The sequence below is a fragment of the Artibeus jamaicensis genome, unplaced genomic scaffold, assembly GCF_021234435.1.
Source record: "Artibeus jamaicensis isolate MK-2021 breed Jamaican fruit bat unplaced genomic scaffold, CSHL_Jam_final contig_327, whole genome shotgun sequence".
Classification (NCBI taxonomy): domain Eukaryota; kingdom Metazoa; phylum Chordata; class Mammalia; order Chiroptera; family Phyllostomidae; genus Artibeus; species Artibeus jamaicensis.
The window spans coordinates 553,620-577,780 of record NW_026521772.1 but is presented as its reverse complement, the minus strand read 5'-3'; the positions used below and the strand labels follow the sequence as shown (position 1 = coordinate 577,780).

Below are 24,161 nucleotides of genomic sequence, written 5' to 3'. Positions count from 1 at the left end.
GAGATTTTAAAAAGCAATTCAAGGAAACAACAAAAACAAACAAAAGTCCCGTCAAGGGAACGCCACGCCCCAGGTTTCAGTCTGATTACAGACTCACTGGGAACATTTGCACTTATTAAAGTTGCTGTGTTCGTCAAAGAGCTTTGTGAGATTGAGGGGAAAGACATCACAAGAAAAAAAAAGAAGTGAAGCAAAAGATTTAGGTGAAAGAAGAGAAATTTCGTAGGGAGAAGGCAGAGAGAGGTACAAAGGTTCGAAGGCTGTGGGGAGAAAAGCGGTATGAGGGCACGGGCTTTGGCTCCGGCCCAAATCGGGGTGACTGAAACTTTGCCACTGACCTTACTGAGTGACCCCGGATGAGTCACGATTATTCAGTTTCCTCATCTCTATAATGGAAATAACAGCAGCTGTCTCAAAGGGTCATAGAGAGCATTAAATGTTACATGTAAAACTTAATACAGCAGAAATGTTGTTACTGATTATTATGAGGAAAAGCCAGAGGCGGAAAATGCAGTAAATGTGGCCTCAGGCTTCCTGTCCGGGGGTCTACTAGCCGGGCGTCTTTTCTAGCTGTGTGTGCACACTCTAGAAATCTGACTTGCACACGACACACGCTGAAGGCCCTGTTTATGATGACTGAAAAGTTACACTACTGTGTTTCCTTGAACTTCGTTTCCCTTGAACTGGTCTAAAACCTAAATGGCACATTTCAACTTCTCCAAGATGCCACTGGCAAACGGGACAAGAATTAATGTGACCAACCCAAACCACAGAAATGTGAAACAGTTTAATTTCCATCCCAAACAAGTAAACTCTTGCTGCAAGTGAAGTTATTTTATTAAACTGAAGCCAAGTCTGATTTTGATATATAGAATACTATTTTATTATTTATTTTAGACCTTTCTTACAAGTTTAAAAATATACAGGGGCTCAGAACCACCTTAACAAAACAATGACATCTCCGCTGAAGGCCCCTGAAGTCAAGCTGCAGTGTGCGGTGAGGCTGGCTTCCGTGGGCACAGTTCACCAGTGCATCTCATAAAACAAGCAAATCAAAAGAAAATACTCAGTAGTCAGATATAAATTTCAAAATATCAGTCAGGCAGGAAAACTATGGTAAAAAAGTAAGACTTAGATGTTTAACCACTCACATCTGCTGCACTGCTAATTCCCAGTGCCTTTTGCTACATCTAAACCCCTGACGATTATTACATGATTCTATGGAGCACACTAAAAAATAAGCTCATTTAACCTCTGAATATGAAAACAGATCATTACAAAAGAAAATACTGAAAGCTCTTACCTGTATTTCATAATTAAGTATATTATATTCTCAGCAGCCCTAAGAATGCAGCTTGGTCTAATATAAATAAATAACAGCTACACAAAAGTATTTTTCTCTTAAAAGAAGTTTTTGTATATTTTTTCCAATGTTGGTGACTTGAGCAACATTGATCTATATATTGTGCTAAGAAAACTTTAGGCACAGATTATATAATTTACATTTTCTTTGTTGTAAAAAATATAGTGTGTAGAAACATGTATCACACAAATGATTAGTGGACAGAACAGTTAAGTTTTGTAGACCTAACATAAAAAGGTCAATATTTTACTCTTAAAAAAAAAAAAGACACACCAAATAGCTTTGAGAGGGATGCCTCTCTTCTGGCTGAGCGCTCTGCGTCTGATGAGAATTATCTGTAGATTGTCTTAGAGGAAAACAAAGCTTTACTACAGCAAAAAGGACACCACTTTGGGTACATGAAAGAACTTAAAATGAACCAGAAAAAAGTGTTTCCAAAAGCCATTAAAAATATATAACACAGTATCAAACAGGCTACTGATTGCTTTGTTGAAAGGAATAAATTACTTAACATTATGATTGCTTTATACAGTAGATTCTTTCATTATCTAAGACACTTCTGGATTAAGGTACCAAAGGATGCAGATGAAGAAAAACACAGCAGGCTGTCGGAAGGAGGGGTGGGGAACATGATTTTACCCTGGGGAAATACAAACACTGTTTCTTTTTGCTCGGGGCAGAAACTTTGTGCTGCAGAGTGTATAAAAACACCAGCAAAGGGGGTGTGCGGCTGGTACTAACATACAACGCTTACTGTGCATCCTCCGTGAGGACCACTTAGTAATTCCAGGTCAGTGTGCTAAAGCACACTCTAATGCCAAAGATTACACTTTGCCACATATATAATATGTAGCATTTCTCTATAGAGAGCAATTGCTGTAATTTCCACAAACACAGTGGGAGCGAGAGAGACAGAATGAGAGACAAAGACAGAGGTGAGAGCTCGGTCAGACAGACACCAGGGGCTGTGCTCGCATCCGGTGGAAGATCTGAGATACTTGGGTCCCCCCAGTGCTGACTTTTTCCTGTTACTGCACATTTATACTCACATGCTATAACTGTCTCATGAGATTACTCCCTATACATCCTTTTCTTTATTTTTTTTCCTCCATAAAAGGGGGGGGGCAGAAACCCTCAGTCCCTTCATCTCATAGTCAACTATTCTGGTAAATATTTCTCTTCTCCAGTGGCAAGTTTCCAGGTGAATCAAGACCGCGATCCCAAACCAGTGTCAGATTACACTTGATTTACTGTGCAGCTCTCTTCAAATGGAGCAGGAATTAGCCCGTTTCCTGGGCTTGGGGTCCCGTGTGTCCTGCTCCTTCAGACACATGCAAGACGTGCACATGGTCTCGGACAGCCTCCGGAGGCCCAGCCGGAAAACACTGTTGGAAAGGCTGTATATTACACAGTTGCAGAAACTATTACTTATAGCCAGCCAGGTTGTTAGGAAGGACAGTGTCGGACTGTCCAAGACCCGGGAGCTCTCCAGCAGGAAGTAAATGATATAGGGGAGCCACAGCACATAAAATACGCTGGTTATCCGAAACAGGACCATGGCGTAGCGACGGTCGGGGCTGTGTCCAGTCTCTCCAGCGGCATCCACCTCATGGCTAGGGAACCGGGCCCTCCGGTCATGTATCTCTTTGGTGTGCTGCCGGCAAATTTTGAAAATGTGGAAGTAAGTGAAGCAGACAACAAAGGCAGCAGGAGCGTAAAGTAAACAAACAATAAAGCCAGTGAAATAGGCACTGGTGAGCCAAGAGGTGGCACACCACTCAAAAATGTCCCCGTGGTAACCAGGTTTCCCCCAGCCAAAAAAAGAAGGCAAGAAAATTAGGCAGGAGTAGATCCAGATTAAAATTATGCAAATTCTCAGTCGACAAGGGGTGGCCAATTGGTTGTAGGAAAGAGGCTTGGTGATGGCAAGATAGCGATCCACACTTATGCAAGCAAGACATGCCATAGAAACGCTTTTTAGAACCGAGATGATATATCCGAAAACCTGGCAGGTCAATGACTCGTGGATACCTGTGGAGTAGTGGAGAAGTGAGAGAGTGGGGACCAAGCAGCTGACTCCAACAAAAAGATCCGCATATGCCATCGTCTGGATGAAATAGCTGGTGGTATAATGGTGCAGGAGTGGAGCACAGTGAAAGACAAAGATGACCGTTAAATTCCCGGCAATGATCAGAAATGTCAGCAAGACAATAACCACTGTCTCAAAGATGCAGACATCCACGGCACCGTAGTGGCCAAATCCAAGTGGGCAGGAGTGACGCTCAGATACATTCACAAGGCCACTGGTCAGGTTCAGGATCCTCCATTCAGGCCCCTTGGACTCATTCATGGCTTGGAATCGAGGGGACCTCTGCAGCTTTGGCTACAGCAAGGCGGTGCCCTGCCCAGCATCTGTTAAACTCTGCACCCGAGTGTCTCGGATCGGCTTCGGGAGGTGGCAGCAGAGCTTCTGTCACGGCTGAGCATCCCAGACAGGACTCAGGTCTCTTCATCAGCCTCTGCACAGCAGTGACACACCTCAGCTCTGAGGGGGGAGGGGAAGGGGGAAAGCTACAAAGGAGGTGGGAAAAGGTCACTCATTAGCTTCCTCTGGTGGTCTTGAAGAACTTTTTGCAGACACAAGGCACTACTAGAGAAAATGGATTTATTACCTTGTACTATAAAAAATTAAATCTGCAAAAAGAAAAAAATCAATTGCCAGAGGAAGAAAAGCATCTGTGGGCTGTTCGTCCTCCTCAGAAAGGCTGTTTCTTAGGGGTCAACTGGAAAGAATGACAAAAGAAAAAGTCTGAAATTGTCTTAGGCTTCCTATTTCAACTAACATACAAAGTGGATTGATATTTCAGAATTTAAATAATATTTCAGATTTGGTTGGAAAGCTAACAAAAAGTTCATTGTGGCAGAATGTCTTTGGGCTCAGTTGAGGCTTGGAGGCTGGTGGGTCAACTTTATGACCCATTTCTCTCTCATTTCTTTAAAAAGCTACGAACCACCACCATCATCCCCTTCCCCCAAAAGGTTAATTCCAAAAGACTCGTCTGTATCTGGGCACAAAGGAGCTGAACAAAGGTTCAGATTGCCATGCAGCGCTCATGAGAAAATAAAATATTTCCAGTATGGAAGATAATATGAAATGGGTTAACACCTGACAAAATATGATAAACTTGTGAACTTTTCATTCTGTGTGCATTTTTTAAAGCATTCAGAAGAAAACACTTTTAGTCTATTACAATTACTGGTGCTGCCACCAACAATGTAATTTATACTTCTTCCTTTTCAAAAAAATCATTTTTGCTATTGATCTCAGCATCATTAACTTTCATTGTCTGATATGCCACCTTCCTTACAATGAAGCACGATCATAACACCCACAGCTCAAAGCCATTGTTTACCTTGCAACCACACCTATGTCTCACGTATTTTTGTGGATTTAGAGGACATTCGGACAATGACAGGAACTCTCCTGTCTTCTCCGGAACTGTCTGACTGGAAACGCTGCCGTTGTGCATGCCTCGGGAATTTCTAGTGGGCATCACAACCTATGCTGCTCTCCCTTCTCTATTTTCATTAGACGATTAACACATTAAATCATTACTTCAACTAAATCTTCCGAAAGTGGAAAATTACCTTGTTTGTTATTTTTGCAGTTATGTAGCAGCCATATGTTTAAACAAGTCTCTTCTATTTCTGTGTTCTATTTTGAGCAAGTGCTCAATTAACACAGGGACCACTGGGTGGGCTGTAAATGGTCTCGTTTTAAAATACCTCTAACGGATCAAGATGAGTTTAAATCCTAGAGTCCAAAATACTGAAAGGCTGGCAGGATAGAATCCACCCAGAAGGCTTCCAAGGTCGTTCTGGTGTAAGGTTAACATTGTCAAAAGTCTCTTTTAAAGTGCAGGCATTTCGGAGAGTCGCTTGTCAGCCTTTGTTGTCATACCTTTTGAAGGAAGACCATGCATTAAAAATACAGACATTTCCTCAGGAACAATGCAGCGGCACTCTTCTGAAAGTTATTTTCTTGTGCATCACCAAGTCATCCGGGGAAGTCCTTCTTCTTTTAAAACAGCCACAAGATATTCCTCCTTGCACATTCCCAGCTTCACTTGTAAAAAACAGTTCTCCTGTTACAGGAATAAGGCAGTGCTTCTCACCTACATTCACTCTTATCAGTTGCTAGGCTGGGCTGCTCGATTCAGAAGTCCGACTCACTGTGATGCAGTTCCCAGGATGCTGTCAGATATTCTTCACAGTCTCTCAGCATCACTGCCTCCACCTGAGCCGGAGCCCAGCTCCTCCTCCTTGTCCTGAGCTGATGCAGAAGAACTCACCATCAGAAAGGTGACTCGGTCCTCCTGCCCCAATCAACAGCACAGCCAATGGCTACTGCAGCTGAACTGTCACTAGGTAACAGTTGCCAGGCACAAGCAGGCTTACAGACTTACTCGGCAAGCTCCGATTAAGATTGACAAAAGAAGACAATGGGACTGACCGATCCTTATAACATATTAATGGCATGTATGCACCTCTAGAGGTATTCTCCCTACAGCCTTATAAAGATAATTTCCTATGTACAGAACATGGGAAAAAAAAAACCCAAACTGGGATACACCTTTAAACCCTGCAGAGAAACTACCATAAGGTACCATGACAGTAACAAGTCAGCAGTAACCTAATGCTCATTGGCAGAAAAAACTTATTAATTATTAAAAATCAGCTAAGTCTTCACAAACTCAAGTGATATACCTACTATTTGATTTTACAGATGTTAAATTTTGATTAATAGAAGTTAAAAATCATTTCACAATCTCTCCAATCTCTCCTGCCACACCCACATTAAACTGCTGAACTTGATGTATTTAACTGTACAAACAAAATACTGGAACTAATGTCTGTACACTAAAATGCATTTGGGAAAATATTTAAGGTCAATGTGACCTCAGAAGACCATGCATCAGAAATGAGCAGAACGCTCACTTAGCCCACTTTCCATTCGAACATGGAAGAGGCTCCAAGACTGAAAGAGCTATCATACCGCACCTGGGCTGCCCCACCCAGTTCAAAGAAAATAAATTAAGCTCATTTATTCGATAGAGATTAAAAACATTTCCATTTATTTTGACTTACATCAATAAACATTCACTATTTTAAGCACAATTCTTATAGTGTCCATACTTTTCTTAAAACTGACTTAGAACTAATTTACCAATTATTTCAGAATTTGAAAAATTATGATAAAAAAGGAAGATCAGTATTTGTTCAGCACATTCCATGTGCCAACCATTATGCTACGTGCTTACGTGTATTTTTCCTCTATAAAAACCCAACTCTCTATGGAGGAGGTACCATCATTATCATCTTCCAAGGGAAGACAGTGGGTACCAGAAAAGGTAAGTATAACCTGCCTACTATTACAGAGTCATGAATCTAGGATTGAAACGGGTCACAACTGTCATTTTTAACACCCTACTGATGAACCTCATCCTTCTCCCCTTTCCCTTCCACCGAGGCTGCAGATCAGGAAATGTCTAAGGAGAGTTCTTTTGGATTTCAAACAACAACTTATAAAAAATGGAAAGCCCTATTCTTTCCTTCACGTTGAATTGAGTTTCAGGAAGCACACATCACTGCTAAAATCTTCAGGGATTTAGGTGAAAGAGAATGGAACTGTACTACTCATTACCGGAAAAATTTATAAAACAAGTTAGAAGAACAATCTTAGTATGCTAATCAGGTTGAGGTCAGAAATATTTCAATTTAGTACAAAAATGCTAATGTTAATAAAGCTGCCACTGAATACTGGAAGAGCATTCAAAGAAAATGAAAACACTAATTCAAAGAGTTATATGCACCCCTACGTTCAATGCAGCATTATTTACAATAGCCAAGATATGGAAGGAAGCTAAGTGTCCATTCTTAGATGAATAAATAATATGTGATACACACACACACATACACACACACACACACACAATGGAAGGCTACTCAGTCATAAAAAATGAAATCCTGCCATTTGTATAACAGATAGGTTTAGAGAGTATTATGCTAAATTAAATAAGTCAAACAGAAAAAGGTAAATATCATATGATTTCAATTATATGTGAAATCTAAAAAACAAAACAAATGAAACAGAAATAGACTTATAGGTATAGGAAACAAACTGCTGGTTACCAGAGCTGAGGGGTTGAGGGGCAGAAGAAAATGGTACAGGAGACTATGAGGTACAAACTTCCAGTTACAAAGTTAGTAAGTCATGAGGATGTAATGGATGACACAGGAAATATAATTGATAATACTGTCATAACTTTGTATAATGACAGATGGTAAATAGACTCATCATGGGGATCATTTCTAATGCATATATATCAATACCATGTCACTATGATGTCTACCTGAAACTAATAAGATACTACTGTAGGTCAACTGCTTGTCAACTTTTTTTTAAAGGCTAGAAGGTCCTATTTTATAGGAAAGCATTTTGAATTTTAGGGATAACTCAAAGTATTAAAACCATACAAGATTAAATTTAATTAGCATTCTTTTTTAATAATAAATTTTCAAAATTAAAAGTACCTTATATAAATATTCATAAATATAGACAGATTCCACATTACCTACAAAGAGTTACTATATTTTGCTGTGCATAATGCACAGTTTTTTTGCCCAAATTTTTGAGGGATAAATAAGGGTGTGCATTACACACGGGTATAATGATTACATACAATGTGTATAATAAACCTGTGTATAATGCTCACAAAAATATGGGTGTGCATTATACATGGAGAAACATGGTGCTAAGTTTTACTACAAAGCCACTGAAAAGTAAAACACTATCAATCATTAAAGCTACCTCAAACGCCCAAATCTAAACAGATCATTTTTAAAGTATAAACATTACACATTTTTTAAAGTTTTTGAATTACAATTTTTATAAAATCAGGGAAGTGGCAGAAGAAAACTCGTTTTGGAAATGCAAATATTGGACCACTTTTTTTTACATTTACTTCCCAACAGTCACTGGCAGGGATGAGAATCTAAGATTACTGTAAATAACCCGTAACTGTACATGGTTTCAAAGATAGACCAGCATGATAATGTGAGAAGGAAAGTTCAAGGAGCAGTGCCTCTGACCCACTGAGCTTCTTTCCTTCCACCAACTTCTCCCAAAAAGTTTTGGTTTTGGTAGTTCTAACAAGATAATTTTCTTCTTTTAGAGACTGACCCTTTTTACTAGCCCCTCACTTTTCTTTGTTCCCACCCTTTTTACTAATCTGATTACAACAGGAACTAATTTATAATGTGAAGCTCTAATAACAAGAGTATTAACATCATATATCTACATAGCTCATTACATAAAGCATTCTTTGTTTATACATTAGGCATCATTCTCTTCATTTTCAAGGTCATTAGGTGTTGGATTATTGCCATTTTTAATACAGTCATTATCCTTCCTCTCCTTTCAACTGATGGATGCTAGTCAGGAAACCTCTAAGAGGAATCATCATTTGGGATTTCTTCAGAATTACTTCTAACATGGCTAAAATTATCTAACTTTAGGAGATAGTACATCGCAGGTGTCTGGTTTTTTCATTTATACCTTAAAGGTGTCTTATATATTCTTTTATATATATCAGTATTGCATTATAAATAGCTAAGCAAGTCAAGCAACTACTCAATAGGATCTACACAGTTAAGGAAGAGGGACATTAGCCTTCAATAGTAAATAAGATGAAGTAGGCAATGACTATCAAGGAGAACTATACAACTGATTTAATTTACTAAAAGTAAACATACAAAATAAAGTAAGAGGTTTTTGAATATATCCCTTGAATGTACCAAAAGGTGTATGCATCCAGGATTTATCTATTTCTTCTGCTCCTCCTCCCATTGGTCAACTTTCCTCTGTCTCCACTGCCACTACCCTAAGCAAGCTAGCATCATCTTGTGTGCGGACTACTGCAGTGGCTTCCTGAACTATCTGTAGCTTCTTTTCACTCCATTATGCACAAAACAGAAGGAATATTCTTTTCAAAATACAAACCAAACTATATCACTTCCCTGTTTAAAATACTTTATGGTTTGACACTGCCCTTAGAGATCAAGTCCTAACAGGTCGTACAATCCAGTCTCCATGTAGCTATCCAATTTTATTTCTCTTCCACATTGTTCAGGGTCAGCTGGCTGGCTCTTCAGCCCCACATGCCCTCTCCCCAAGTCCCACATACACATACATGGGCTGTGCCCTGCTGCCCAGGTTACCCGTACCTACTGCTCACCAGGCCATCACCAGGTTGAAGGTCAGATGCACTCTCCAGGTTTCCGTTCAAATGCCGCCCCTCAGGGAAAGCGTCCCTGAGTTCCCAGATTATTCCAGATCCCACACTCACCATAGCTGCAATGAGCTATTTCACTCAACCGAGCATTCCTGCCAAGACTGCCAGTCCTGTGACAGGAGCAACATCTGTCTGTTCCTCACGATACCCTGAGTGTCTGTCTACACTACCAAGCTGGGTATGGAATAGGAGTTGGACAAATAAATGTCCACTACAGTTTTGATATAAATAACAGAAAAATAGTTTAAAGAGTCTATTAGATGACAGAAAAACATTAATAATGAGTTTTGTGAAACTCGGAATACACAAAGTTCCGTGCAATCCCGTGTATGCCATATCCCATGTATCCCGTGAACTTCCTAACACAGCTATAAAACATACAACCAAACTGTAGGTGGAAACAATTACTCTTCTGATATGTTCAAATTAAGGGCAACATTTGTCGATGCTACTACCTAAACCCAATTTAATAAGAGTGTTTGGCTAATGCTTTGGAAAAAATCATATCCAGCAAGAGATAATGATTATTTATTTACTTTAAAAATGACAAGTGCTGCAAAAGGCAGTAGCGATGCATTTTAAGTGCAGCACTATCAACGGCAGTATTATCAAGACAACGCGGTCTAAGTGCTCACAAAAAAATTCAAGCCTCTGAAGCAGCACATGCTTTTTAAAAATCCACTGATCTAGTGGTCCCTCAAAGACAAAAAAGTTTACGTTGTTAAATGCATTTTATTGTAAAGCAAGTTATTAACAATTACTCAAACATAATATATAATTAAAATCTAATTGGTCGAAAATAGTATCAGAGCAGTAAGATAAAACCATATACGGCATGATCTTTTTTTCCATTCTCTCCAAGTTACAGTTTTGCCTGTAATAAACATTTATTAAGTTTGAAGACAAGGAAAGACTGACTTGGAGAAGAGAGTACAGGCTTTAGAACGAGCCCAATCTGGACGGGCGCATTGGCCGCAGCACTTGTTAACTACAAGGCCTCAGTATGTCATCCTCTCCACGTGCAAAACAGACACAACAACACCTTTTACAGCTGGCTGTTTAATCAAAAATCAAAAATTAACTCCAAAAAGCACACAGCAGATGTTCATTCAAAGCTCACTGATAGTAAGATAAGCATATTCTTTACTACCAACCAGCTTCTTGTTTAATTATTTCTCCTTAGAAAGTATACCCACAAGTAACCTGTTGAGATTAGGAAATTAATCAATTTTATTGAGTAGCCAACTCCCTTAACATTCCTTTCAAAAACACATTTTTTAAAGATTTTATTTATTCATGTTTAGAGAGAGGGGAAGGGAAGGAGAAAGGGAGAGAAACACCGTGTGGCTGCCTCTCACACCCCACAACCAGGGATCTGGCCCACAACCCAGGTATGCGCCCTGACTGAGAATTGCACTGGCAACCATTCCGTTTGCAGGCTGGTACTCAGTCCACTGAGCCACACCAGCCAGGGCTAAAAAGTCCATTCTTAAGAGAAATACATTGTCTGAACCTGACTATGTATCTTGGGAAATTTCTGATTAGCAACAGTAATATAAAAATTACTAAACCTTAGTCCATGAACACCTCAGTTACATGGATCCTGCAATTTCCAAATGATTGAGAATTTCTCTTTTTAAATTTTAAAAATGTTGTTTTATTCTATCAAATTTTACATTTAAATCTTTATAAGAGGCATCATCCACTCCTCCACCTTCTTACACTAAGAATGCTGAACGGAATTCACTGGTAGCCTGGCAGCCTATGATCGTCTCTATTAACATCAGTTAGGACACTGGCGTACGATATAATCATGCCTTTGCAGCTGCTGGATTCAAAATAACATATATTGAGAGAGACTCATTTAATTTCCACAAATAAGCGGGCACTGAGAAAAGAATACATAGCTCCCTATATTTTCTGGCTCTGTTTGCATACAACAAATACACAGTACCACTCCTCCTCCTCCTAATTTGCTATCTTTCATTTTCTAGAAGCTTAGATATCAAAAACTATACTTAAAAAGAATTTTTTTCTCAAAAAGTAAGTAGCAGAACTGCCCTAGTCACTGAAGTGCCTCACACAGGCCTGGGCTGTCAGCTGCCCCTGATGGGGAGGCAGCGGTTTTCCCAGTGTGGCAATACACACAGTAAAGAGACTTAACGAAGCACAGGAAAGCCAGTTTCAAGTCTTCTGGTATCTTCCACGGGAGAGCTGTTGGTCCATCGTGTTCTTTTTTTTCTTTATGAAATAATGAATCTGGAGATTAAACTGTTTAAGAAGGTTTTTATATCAATGAAATCCCATCAAATATTATCTCACAGAAAGGGTTCAGTACAACCATCTCTTTTTAACTGATATACAGTAAAAACATAGAGGAAAAAGCTGAACCTTAAAATATCTCCCGCAAAAGCCTGTTAAAATTGTATGAAAACAGAAGAGCACAATTACAATTTAAATAATGGTTCGCATTATAGGCAAGAAATGTTTATTTAAATTCACTTTTAATCGAAAGAGATTTACCCTTATTTAAAAATTGCTATTTTTTAAAGATATCTTATTGTTATGGCAACTGAAGCGCTAAAAATAATAAAGAAATATCAAAGTTGTTATAGCAACTGGAATTTTAAAAAGCCATGAAGTGTAAAGTAATCAAACCTTTACTTGGCTTGAAATGCAACATCTATGACTCAGTTTTCAAAAAGAAATTTGAAATTCTCTTGCTCTTGTCTTTATAAGTTGTCTCTGGCGTCCATCCAAATTTAAAACAAGAAACGAAACTTCAGTATAAGAGCCGAAGTATTTTTTATATTCCTTATATCCCGCCATCATTCTATACACACTCAACAATGTGACTTTGATAACTACACAAGTTATCGAACTCCATGAGTAGCAGAAAATGTTGATTACTCAGTAAATGCACACCAAACTGAACTCAATTATTCAGAGTTTTGCCCCCCCAAATTTTTTTTGGTCTAATTTACTTCTTCCTGCCAAACTTCATGGCTCGGCTCTAAAATACACTGAAGGTGGAAAAGATCGAACCGCTGTCAACATGCGTTGCCCAGATTCCTCCAATTCCAGTTCAATTAAATTAAAATGTTACTGAAGGCTTCCTGCATGATAGGTACTGTGAGATGTTCTAGAACCTCTCCCCATAAAGGTCACAGGCGAGTAGCATCCCTGAGAAGTGAAGTTCAAGGCCGGGATATAATGAGACCAGTAGGAGAGAACGCATGAAGGCCCTATGAGCAGTGGCAGGGTCTTTAAAGGCTTCATGCCACAGGGACATAAATCATTTTCCAGACATAGCCAGATTAAGAAATTAATCTGTTAGATTTAGGTGCTTTGCATTAGAAAATCAAGATACGTTTTTCCTTACATATTTTTATTTGTTCCTTTCTAATAACTAGTGACCAAGATTTGAGTGACAGATGTAGCAAGTGGTGCAAACAGGGCACATGAGTCTTTATGAACAGAAGAGAACTGGCTGGGAATAGAGAGAACGTCTCTCCACACCCTTCTGCTTTATGTGCATTCTTTATCCTTCTCCTTTTAGTACTTTCCCCCCGAAACCACTGGCTTATTTTTAAGCTAGCAGTGGCTTATTTCTGTGAGCTAGTACAGACACCTTGAGAAGCTCAGGCTGGGCTCCAGGGAAAGAGAGCCAGCATGTGTCTCCCTCAGGCCCAGGTCGGGAGAGCGCAGCTCCTGGTTCGTAGAGCCTGCTGCAGTGGAGCCTGACAACTCCACAGAAAGAGAAGGCTTTCAACATAGCAGGCTCTTCCCTTAGCTACCTCACCTGTACAAAAGCTGAGCAATGGCCACTACCATGGGGCACCCGAGCCCCATACCACTCTACTGTCTGTTATTAAAATGAACACCTTTTATTGTCCTTTACAAAAAGGAACAGAACCACTAAAAAATATCAAACTGTACCTCCAAATTAAAAGAAAATTATTCAATAGTTAATTTGAGCATTATTTTTAACAGTGTAGTACTTGATATTCATGTGGTGCCTGAATGATTAATTTTATAAGATCTGTTGGATTTCTACTTGTTTATGCCATATATACAATATATAGTGCTTATGCTTATGTATGCATTATATATTTCATAATTATTCTCAAACCAGAGTCCATGGAATCTTTGAGAATATATCTTTAGCAGCCTGTGACAGATACTCTATAATACTTTGTAATTTTCACTTTACTTCTGCAACAATCTAAAAGCTTTACTAGAAGGATATTCTAATCATCTGACTGCCAGCTCACTGTTCTGCAATGTCGGTGCCAACATTTGCTGAAACATTTACCACTGTGTTGGAGCCAAGCAGTTCTGAATTTGTTTCAGGCTAAGAAAATAGAACATAAAGGCATTTAATATGTAAATGATGCAGCAAGTGAAGGTCACATGACCTAACACCACACCATACAAATTAAGTTTTTCCAGTGGGCTGGAGGAGTGTGCTGGGAAAACCTGAGTCATCTGAAGGCACATGGCCCCGTAAGCATGCCAAGCTCAAGAACATCCACATCAGAGCTGTCAGGATCACAGTCAGGCTGTCAGCAGCAAATTTCATTTCCAGAAAATAAACTCATCTGTAACATTAAACTAATACAGAAAAGGTACACTTTTACTGCTCGTATAGTTTGCTTCTATTAGATTTATTATGGTCATGAGAGCTACAACTATGAAGAGTTTATATTTGACTTTGCCTTGCTGTGTGTTTAGGTAACACTGAAATCATATTTATAGTCAACACTGGCAGAAGGGGATCGTTGAGGACTTTTTATCCTCATGCAATGGGGAGGCATATTATTCAAAATTGAAATCTCGAACACATAAAGTAGCTGATATTCAAAAGATGTCTTTTAATAATGACGACTAAGAGCTATGGCAATACAAGTAGAAGGGAAGCAAAGGTACAGAAAACTACTGAACTAGGTTGGTAAGAAAGCCACTAAGTGAAAGACAAATACCATGTGATCTCACCTATAAGAGGAATCTAATGAACAAAATAAACTAATGAATTAAGCAGAACCACAGGCATGGAAACATGAAACAGCCTGGCAGTGACCAGAAGACTGGTGGGAGGGGGACAATAGTGGAAAGAAGGGGAAGGGACTAGACAAACAACATGTATGAATGACCCATGGGCATGGACAACAGTGTGAGAACTGACTGTGGGAGTGGGGGGTGGGATGGATGGAGAAGGGCAAAGGGGAAAAAATCAGGACAATGGTAAAAGGATAACAATAAAAAAATTTTAAATAAATTTAAAGAAAGAAATTAACATCTGATTGTACAGTGCCCAGAGGCTTGTGGAAAATATTCAATTATGTCATAAGAACATATGGAAAAAGAGTTATTAGAGGCAATACAATTATCATAAGATTCTCATTTAAACATACATTTGGTTTCACATGAAAGCACTAAAGAAGTGCCTTGATTATTACCCCCTCTTCCGCAAACTTCCCTGGGCCGCCGCGCCCACCCCACACACTGCACTGCGGCTCTAGACCTTGGCAAGTGCCCCACGTATCTTCCCAAGGCTCCCGGAGCCTAACACCTAGCGCTCCAATCACACTTGTTCCCTTCATGTTCCTCGGAAGGATAACATTCCTGTTGACCCGGCGCTTTTGCCCAGAAGACCTCCCGCTGCTCCATAAGCAGACATTACTGACGACAGGATCACACTGAAGCACGACGGGGAGAGCACATGTCAACAGAGAGGTACAAAAGAAGCCTTCTAACCCTCAGCCCAGGGATGTGCTGCCCACAAGACCATTAAGCATCTGTTACAGCGGCCTGAAATAATTTATTTAACAATTTATTCACCAACCAACAGAGGTGTGAGTATATTCAATCACCTCCACCACTTTATGAATTCCTCTTATAATATTTGCTAAATAAATGAAATGTACTGATTTGTGTTCTTCCCCTGCTGAATATCAATACAAAAGATTACTTTATAAATCTGGGGGCTAATCTAGAATACAGCAGGATTCTCTTAAAATATCAGAAATTGGGGTTACTAAACTCACCCAGAATAGAAAGCTTTTTAAAAGAAAGCTAAAAACACTAAACTTTCTCATCACCTTTCGGTCATGTTACAGGGGAACGAAGAAAATGAGAAATCAAGCGACTGACCTACATCCGCCAGGACAACTGTTTCTCACCAGGCAGTTTGGAGGCTAAGTGGCTCAAGTGATTAGGTAGCGTAGGGAACAGCTCCCAGCACTGAACCTTTGACAGAAATCACTTCTGAGAGACAGAGACTGAGAAAGGAAAGCATAAACCTATTATGCTGTTTTCAAGACATGCCTGAAAGACGGATAAATATTGCTAAACTGGCAGAAGCCTACCAAGAAAACGTCTCTATTAAGAAGGATTTGGTATCCAAGAAGAAAATTTGTTTGAAAACTGACTGAGAAGACCGAAGTAGGGATCAGAAATCCATTTGGTACTTTTGGGCCTATCAAATAGCACCGTGCAGCAACGTTTGAATTGGGGATAGGGCTTGAAATGCATGTTCACATACACGCATGTACATATATCCACAGAGACTGCATGTCCCTGCTACTCTAATATGGGCACCTCCGCAGTGCCCACTTCCACCAGCAACAACGTCCCGGATGTCTGCAGTGGTAACCACCACACAGGCTGAAGTGGGGTCAACGCAGGTCACAGACGCTCCCACCCTCCACTTTCTCTGTTCGCTCTTACCCATCCCGACTTTCAGGAGCCAAAACAACCTCGTACATAAGCACAAAGATGATTTATAGAAATACAGGTATTTCAAAAAATTGAAGGCTTTTGGAAAAAATATTTTGTTCAAAGAACAATATTCTGTGGGTTCAAGCAGATTCTGATAGGATCGAAATGTGCCAGTAAGATGCTAGCATTAATCAAGTATTTGAAACTCAGAACTCAGAACACTAACACCAAGTAGTCGATAATCAACATTTACGCTATGAAAAAAAAATTGTTCAAAACATTTTATTCAATGCCCAATATTCTGAAGTTGCTTGTAAGATAATGAAATAAATCAACTTCTGATTCTTTTGTTTCTTTTACCATATATGAAGTATTTCCAGAGCTATGCCTTTGGAATAATATCGAATCCTTGGAGTAAAAGAATCCAACCTCAGTAAAATATATTAAAAAGGAAAAAAAGAAGAAAAAACAAGAATCCAGCCTTTCAGCAGCCTTCACAGAAAGGATGCATTCGTAATTGAAAAGTTTTAGAAAATCTGAGAAAATATTTATCCAATATCCCTGGCAAGTCTTCATAGTTGTGAATTTGATAGCCCTAGCCATTTAAATGCTTACGTATGCAAATATTACCTGGGTACCAAAAGACAGCTGCAAAAATGTGAGGAATTCTCGTATAGGAATAAGTTGAAATGACATTTTCCTTAATAACTCCTTTTTATAAATGTACCGCCCAAGCTGAATGTCATTATGGGACTATTTATAATTTAGAGATTTCTGTCAAGATGATTTTATGCCCTGACATGGCACTGAGTAGGCTGGGAACAGCTGTACGCCCCAAGGGAAATAAAAGTCTTGGTGCTGTTCATGAGTAAAGGTATTAAGTCCGGAAGTATTTCTTACAGAACTTCACGGGAATGATGATGGCTAATTGAGTACAACCTGCAGTAAAACTATACCACCCAAACTATACCAATTACAATAATAAATGTTACTCTACCAGTAAAGTTTCTTCCTTCTAAGTACATGAAACAATTATAAATTTAACTCTAATCCCTTGAGCTTCCTAATCAAGTAGGTGTATAGTGTTACTACAACTAAAGTTTTTGTGCACAAAATGAATGTTAAAAACATTTTGGAAAATTTCAAATAATGTAGCCAATATCCCTGGGATGGCTTTATATTTGTAAATTTTAAATTTGCATAACATGGATTTAACCAACATAAATTTAACCAACATTTTCAAGAGAAAAATGTCAATTATTAGCTAACATGATGCCATACCATTAATAAAAGACAGTGGGGGAAGGATAATCAGAGTAAGATGTTTGGTTTTGCTTTGTTTATTTTCTTCTGTTTTACTTATTCAATTTTTAAAATCCATTAGAATAAAAAATATTAGGTTATGTCCAAATTGCTCCTTATGTTTGAGGGAATTTTCATAAGAATCCAAGATTGTGAAGAATTCTGAATATAATTGTTGCAAATACTCTTCATGTCTCAGGCAAACACTACTGGAAACGAGAGAAGGAAGTTCTAGTTAACTTATTCCCTGGGTGACCAGGAGAAAGTCATGTGACTTCTTCCAGCCCCCAACGCCTAATGCGTCTCATTATAAGAGAAGATGCCCACCATCTGAAGCATGTGATAGCAACTCAAGATGCTTTTCTGAAATTCTTGAGAGCCCTGAAATTTTTATATTCACAAAGGTGCCTGCTAACAATATTGTAAATTTGGGCTAGGATACAAAAAGTGTAGGCGTAAAAGTCACTGATGAACAGCAACATACTACAGTATCTGTTGCTTAGACAGGTCAAATCTTATCTATAGCAAATGCCGCAACAAATTCCAATAGAAAATACTCGGCATGACAAAAAGATTCCCAATATTGCTGATGACGCACACATTCAAATAACACTCAGTCTTCTGTACCAAGTGAAACAGAATTTAAAAAACAGTAGAAAGTTCTCTAGTATTTTCTTGCCCTTAGCAACAAAGACAATTTAACCATTCTGTTCTAAATGTTAAATATTAACCCTATTGTTGGCTTATTTTCATTCCACGAAAACCTGCATTCTAAGTGTATACCACAAATTTTAACACTAATAAGACAATAAAACATTAATCACAGCCACGAATGAAACAAAGGTATGTTGTAAATGACGCTATGTACAGACCAATAAAATCCATTCAAGCCTGGAATTTACTCCTGTTTTCATTTCAGAGTAACAGTAAGATACTTCGGAAAGAGTGTGATTTCAAGATTACTGTGTTGAATATCACAGCAGTTTGAACTGCTCGGTGCCTTTTTCCAGCACTTTTCTGTTTCCTATGAAGAGAATAAAAAGCAAACTGCTGACCGATTTTGATTTAAAATATGGTTGAGGACACATGGCTGGCATGCCTTAAAGTCTGAAAAGTATGTAAGAAAACATTTCTAACATTAGCAAAAAGCACTGAATACCTAAAGAAATACAGAAAGGACACAGACTTAAGGGGAGAAACGAAGTTTAAATCTGCATGTGACATGTTTTAAATGCCAGACTGAGAACTGATCGGAAGTCTAACTAGGAGCCGGTGCCTGCGCTTCTCCAACAGGCATGAGGTCAGAGGCAGGCACAGGAAGGTACTGTTCTCACAGCACAGAAGAGAGCGCTGTGCGGTCTAGTGTTCTGAGCCAACACCACAAAACAGAGCAATTTTATAGCCTCTCCTTGGCAGTGGGTCAGAAAAAGAAAAGATATATACTATATTCCACACAGGCTATGAAACATGGTCACACGTTTTCCTTCATCATCTAGTTTACTATGCTTTCTTTTTGAAAGTTTTAGTTTTGGTCAAATACATCTTTTTTTTATAAACTAAAGCGACTTATCCTTTTGGCATAAGGTGCTCACTTCTCAGATCATCTGCCTTTGGCCTACATATCCCAAAATAAATATTTTCTTCTGTTTCTGAAAAGAAAGTTCCAAACAGAAGTCATATATAAATCAAAAGTAAAATGAGTACTCAGTCTACCTTCCACACTTAAATTACCTGCAGATATTGTTTCAAAATTAGATTTGCAGGCTTGGCAGAAGATAGAACATTTACAGAGCAGTGCACTGTACTAGAATGGGGGATCTTCAAAGAGTTTCCAAAAAGATTATGTTAAAAATTATTAACTGTAAACACAAGGTCTGCAGAAGTAATCCCTGCTTGAGTGTGGTTGGTAGAGTAATAACTTGAATATAATAATTTTCAGTTTTAATTTGAACATTTCCCTAAAATGTCATATGAGTGCTTGAGTGTGATATTATCGTGTTACAGAAGTACATGCTAGTGATTTTGTAATAAAAAGGGGCATTATTTGTGCCAGACCCTGTATTTGTAATGTATTTTTATCCCAGAGCATACTGCTTGGCAATTAAATAGCCCCTTCAGCCCAAAAGTCTTCTAAATTTTTTATCGGTTTATTCATAACTCAAAGTACAAGTGCACAGCACTCTGCAAACACGCACTTCATTCTGAGATGGAGAAAAAGCAGTTTTACTCACAGTACATTTTCCAGAAGAGAATAAAGGAAAAAATTCAAAAGCCATCAAGACTTATTACCAAAAAAATATATTCACATTCACTATGTGCGACTCAGTACAGTGTTAAATGCTTCCTACGATGTCAGATGCAGTCTAACGACACTGAGGTGCAATAAGTGCATACTGTACATTATCGGAGTCACTCACACGCAGAAGAAGAAAGCGCAGTACAGAGCGTAGAGTGACACCTGGGGTGGAGGGTGACGGCAGAATCGGGCCGAAGAGAACGAGAACTCGCAGACGTGGACAACAGTATGGTGATCACGGCGTGGACAGAGGTGGGTGGAGGTGGAGGAGGGTATGAGAGGGATAAATGGTAATGGAAAAAATACAATAAAAATACGTATAAAGGAACGAACACAGAACCCAGTCCTGGAGATCTAGGCGGTAGCTGCAGATCGCACCATCATCGCTTGTTTCTCCCACACGAGTAAGTGCTACCTTTGATTTCTCATCCGAAGAAAGTAGTATACTAATTGTCTTGTTTATCGCACATAGTTAGTAGGAACATTAAATTAGACAATATTTATGAAATATTTTGTGAAAAAAGGATAAAGTATGCTCAGTGTCACTATTTTTATCACTAATATTTAAAAATATTTTTTTCCTTTTTATTGAATTCAATGGGGTGACACTAGTTAAAAATTTCTTAAAGCAGATTTTAATAGATGAAGAATGGGTGCCTGACTGATATCAGACTATTTCACGTAACTTGCTGTGGGCCTCTCTCTCCACATCAATACAGGGGGTACAGTAATTATTATTGGACTCAGTATTATAGGAATCTTTCATAGGATAAAATTAGAAAGTATATAGAAAAAACCTTATAAACTATGAGTGCTATTTCTTGGATTGTTTGTATCCCACCCAAATTCATATATTGGTATTCTAACCCTCAAGGTGGCAGTACTAGAACGTGGAACGTTGGAGAGGTGATTGCTGCCCTTATAAATCATCCAAGAAAGCTCCTTCCACCATGTGAAGACAAAGCAAGAAGGCATGTCTATGACCCAGGAAGGGGCCCTCATGCAACACTGAACCTGCCATTATGGACTTCCCAGCCTCCAGAACGGTAGAAAGTAAGTTTCTGATATTCATGTGCCACCTACATTATGGTATTTTACTATAGTAGGCCAAATGGACTAAGACAGCTATGAAATATTAATGACTATTCTTATCATAATAAATTTTATTTTCTATTTTTAAAACTTTTTTTGGAAGTTGCATAGATAAGACAGTATATAGTTTGAATAAAATCTAAGTTAATCATGTGCTAAAACAAAATATCAACACTCAGAACATTCACAATTTCCAGGAGAGAATTCCAAAATTATTTGACAAAAAAATACATGGAAACTGTAATACACTGCAAAGGGGAAGACAATTAACAGAAACCAACCTTAAGATGATCTAAATGCTGAAATTATCAGACAAGAACATTTAAGCAGCTATTGTAACTATGCTCATCGATGTTATGGAAACTATTCTTGCAATGAATAAAAGGAGAAAAAAATCCAGGAAATGAACTGACAATATAAAACACATCCAAGTGAAAATTCTAGAATATAAACATACAATAAAAATTCACTGAAAAGACTTCTAATAGCGATGAAAAAAGAAAGAGTAAGTGAACTTGAAGGCAGATCAAGAAAAATTAACCTACAAAGCAACAAACAACAAATGTTGGAGAGGTTGTGGGGAAAAGGGGTCCTTAGTTCACTGTTGGTGGCATTGCAGACTGGTACAACCATTATGGAAAACAGTATGGAATTTTCTCAGAAAAATAAAAATCGACCTGCCTTTTGACCCAGCAATTCCACTGCTAGGATTATATCCCAAGAATCCTAAAACATCAATTTCAAAGAACCTATGCACCACAATGTTCATAGCAGCACAATTTACAATAGCCAAGAGTTGGAAGCAACCTAGGTGCCCGTCAGTAAATGAATGGATCAAAAAACTGTGGTACATATACACAATGGAATTCTATGCAGCAGAGAGAAAGAAGGAGCTACTACCCTTTGCAACAACATGGATGGAACTGGAAACCATTATGCTGAGTGAAATAGGCCAGGCATTGAAAGACAAATACCATATGATCTCACCTTGAACAGGAAGCTAAACAACAAAACAAACAAGCAAGCAGAATAAAAACAAAGACACTGAAATAGAGAACAAGTGGGCAGTGACCAGAGGGGAGAGGGAAGGAAATTTAAGGGGAAAAATGGGGAGGGATTTTGAGGAACAAGTATGAAAGACACAGGGATGAGGACTGGGGGGGGGGGGGGGGAGGAAATGGGAGGGAGGTGGGGAGACGGGGCAGGGGGGGCTGGGATGGGAGAAACAGACAAAAAACTGTACTTGAAAAATAACTAAAAAAATTAAAATAAATAAATAAAATAAAAATGGCTAAGAGGTTATATTCCAGGAGAAAGAAAGGTCAGGAGAGTGGGACACGGGCTTACACAAAGCTGTGTTTCAGATGGGAAAAACATGTACGTACTTTCAGATGACAGAGACCAAAGTGATCGAGAGGAAAATATTAAAATTATAAAACGGAATTAAAAAGAAATACTGAAATGGCGCAGTCTTTTGTGAGCTTTTAACAAATGGCCTATTTTTGTGAGGACAAATAATTTAAGTAACATGTGCAGGAATGTCCAACCTTGTGGCGTCTCTGGGCCACACTGGAAGAAGAAAAGTTATCTTGGGCCACACATTAAATACACTACAACACATAATTACACACACAAAAAATCTCATAATGTTTTAAGTAAATTTACAATTTCTTGTTGGATCACATTCATAGCCATCTTAGGGTGTATGCAGCCCATGAGCCACAGGTTGGACACCCCTGCTTTAAAGAGTTTTTATAAGTCTATAAGATACTTGACATAATTTTTGAGGGATATAAAATTGCATGTATATAATAATTTTAACTGTGTAAAACAAAACATTTGTTTAAAAATTAAAGGGAAATATATAAAATATTTTTTAAAAAAAGAAAAATTAACCTATCTTTAGAAGAAAGAAAAACAGTTGACCCCAAAACCAAAACAAAGCCTCAGGGATCAGTACCAGCAGTCAGGATGCCAGCAGTAGAGGAGAGAACTGGGGAGTAAGAGATATTTGAGGAAATAATACCCCAAATCTTTCCAAATTTGGGGATGTATCTGCCTTCAAGTTCACCTACCCTTTCTATTAGCTTAAACTTCAGTCTGTCCTGAAAGGGTCCCTAAGAATATGTTTATATCATTGTATGTTTTTGTAAAATTTGCCAAAGAAACATTATTTTCCTTCAAGAGCTCCTCCTACTCAAAATTATTTATGTGTCACACCAAGGAAACCTAAATCTACATTGGATATTTACACAAACTAAGTAGCATAAAATGGATGGAGGAAAGGCATATGAGAAATGAAAACTGCAAGCAAGTAAATGAATCCTCTCGAGCATTTAGAATACTATTAGACATCTCTTGAATGATGAGTGTCATTTAAAAAGCACTCCCACAAATTAAATTAGCAACATTCAAACCAATGTTCTCTAAATCCACAATCTCAATTAATATACAGTATGTTCAAAATCTTCTAATTCTGCCTATGTCGGTGACTAAATATGTCATGAACACTACTTAAACTCATTTTCTTCCTGGGAGTGATTTCTGCAAGGGAAAACCAATCAAGAGGCTCTCCTGGTCAACGCAATGAAGAGTATCACTTCATTTTCACAGCAGAGGAACTGGTCAGGTTTTCTACAGAACTGTTTGTCACAGTATCTTTCTGGCTTCTTTACCCTTTTCAAAAAGAAAAAAAAAAATAGCCCTCCAATAAGCCTCCGATAAGCTTAACCTCTGTGTTAAGCTATAAAAAGCAATTACTCCAAATTCACAAGACTATGTTTGTCCTGGTTAAGCATTCCATGAAGTCTGTAAATATTAGGTCATGTGGTACCTACTCAATCCAGGACAGAATATTTTAAAGTAATATGGTTTGCTAAGTAAAGGATTTCTCTCACTTTAACCCAACAGAAGGAAGGTGAGCAGGACTTATGTTCCTTGACTTTTAAATGTGGTAGGTTGATAATATGAATGAGATTAACAGAAGTAAAATTTAATTCTTATTCTTTGGGCTCAAACGGAAAACCTACGAGGC

The 24,161-nt window shown here is 38.5% G+C and overlaps 2 protein-coding genes across 7 annotated transcripts in view; both read right to left on the bottom strand.

Annotated features, from left to right (window-relative positions):
• The window catches only part of RABGAP1L (RAB GTPase activating protein 1 like), a 425,645-nt gene that overhangs the window by 277,862 nt on the left and 123,622 nt on the right, over window positions 1–24,161 (bottom strand). The window lies entirely within an intron of this gene.
• On the bottom strand, window positions 1,571–5,685 carry GPR52 (G protein-coupled receptor 52). Its single transcript, XM_037145569.2, has 2 exons — window positions 5,012–5,685; window positions 1,571–4,146 (listed from the first exon to the last, which is right to left on the bottom strand). The coding sequence occupies exon 2, from the start codon at window positions 3,711–3,713 to the stop codon at window positions 2,628–2,630; it is 1,086 nt and encodes a 361-aa protein (XP_037001464.2). The 5' UTR covers window positions 3,714–4,146; window positions 5,012–5,685; the 3' UTR covers window positions 1,571–2,627.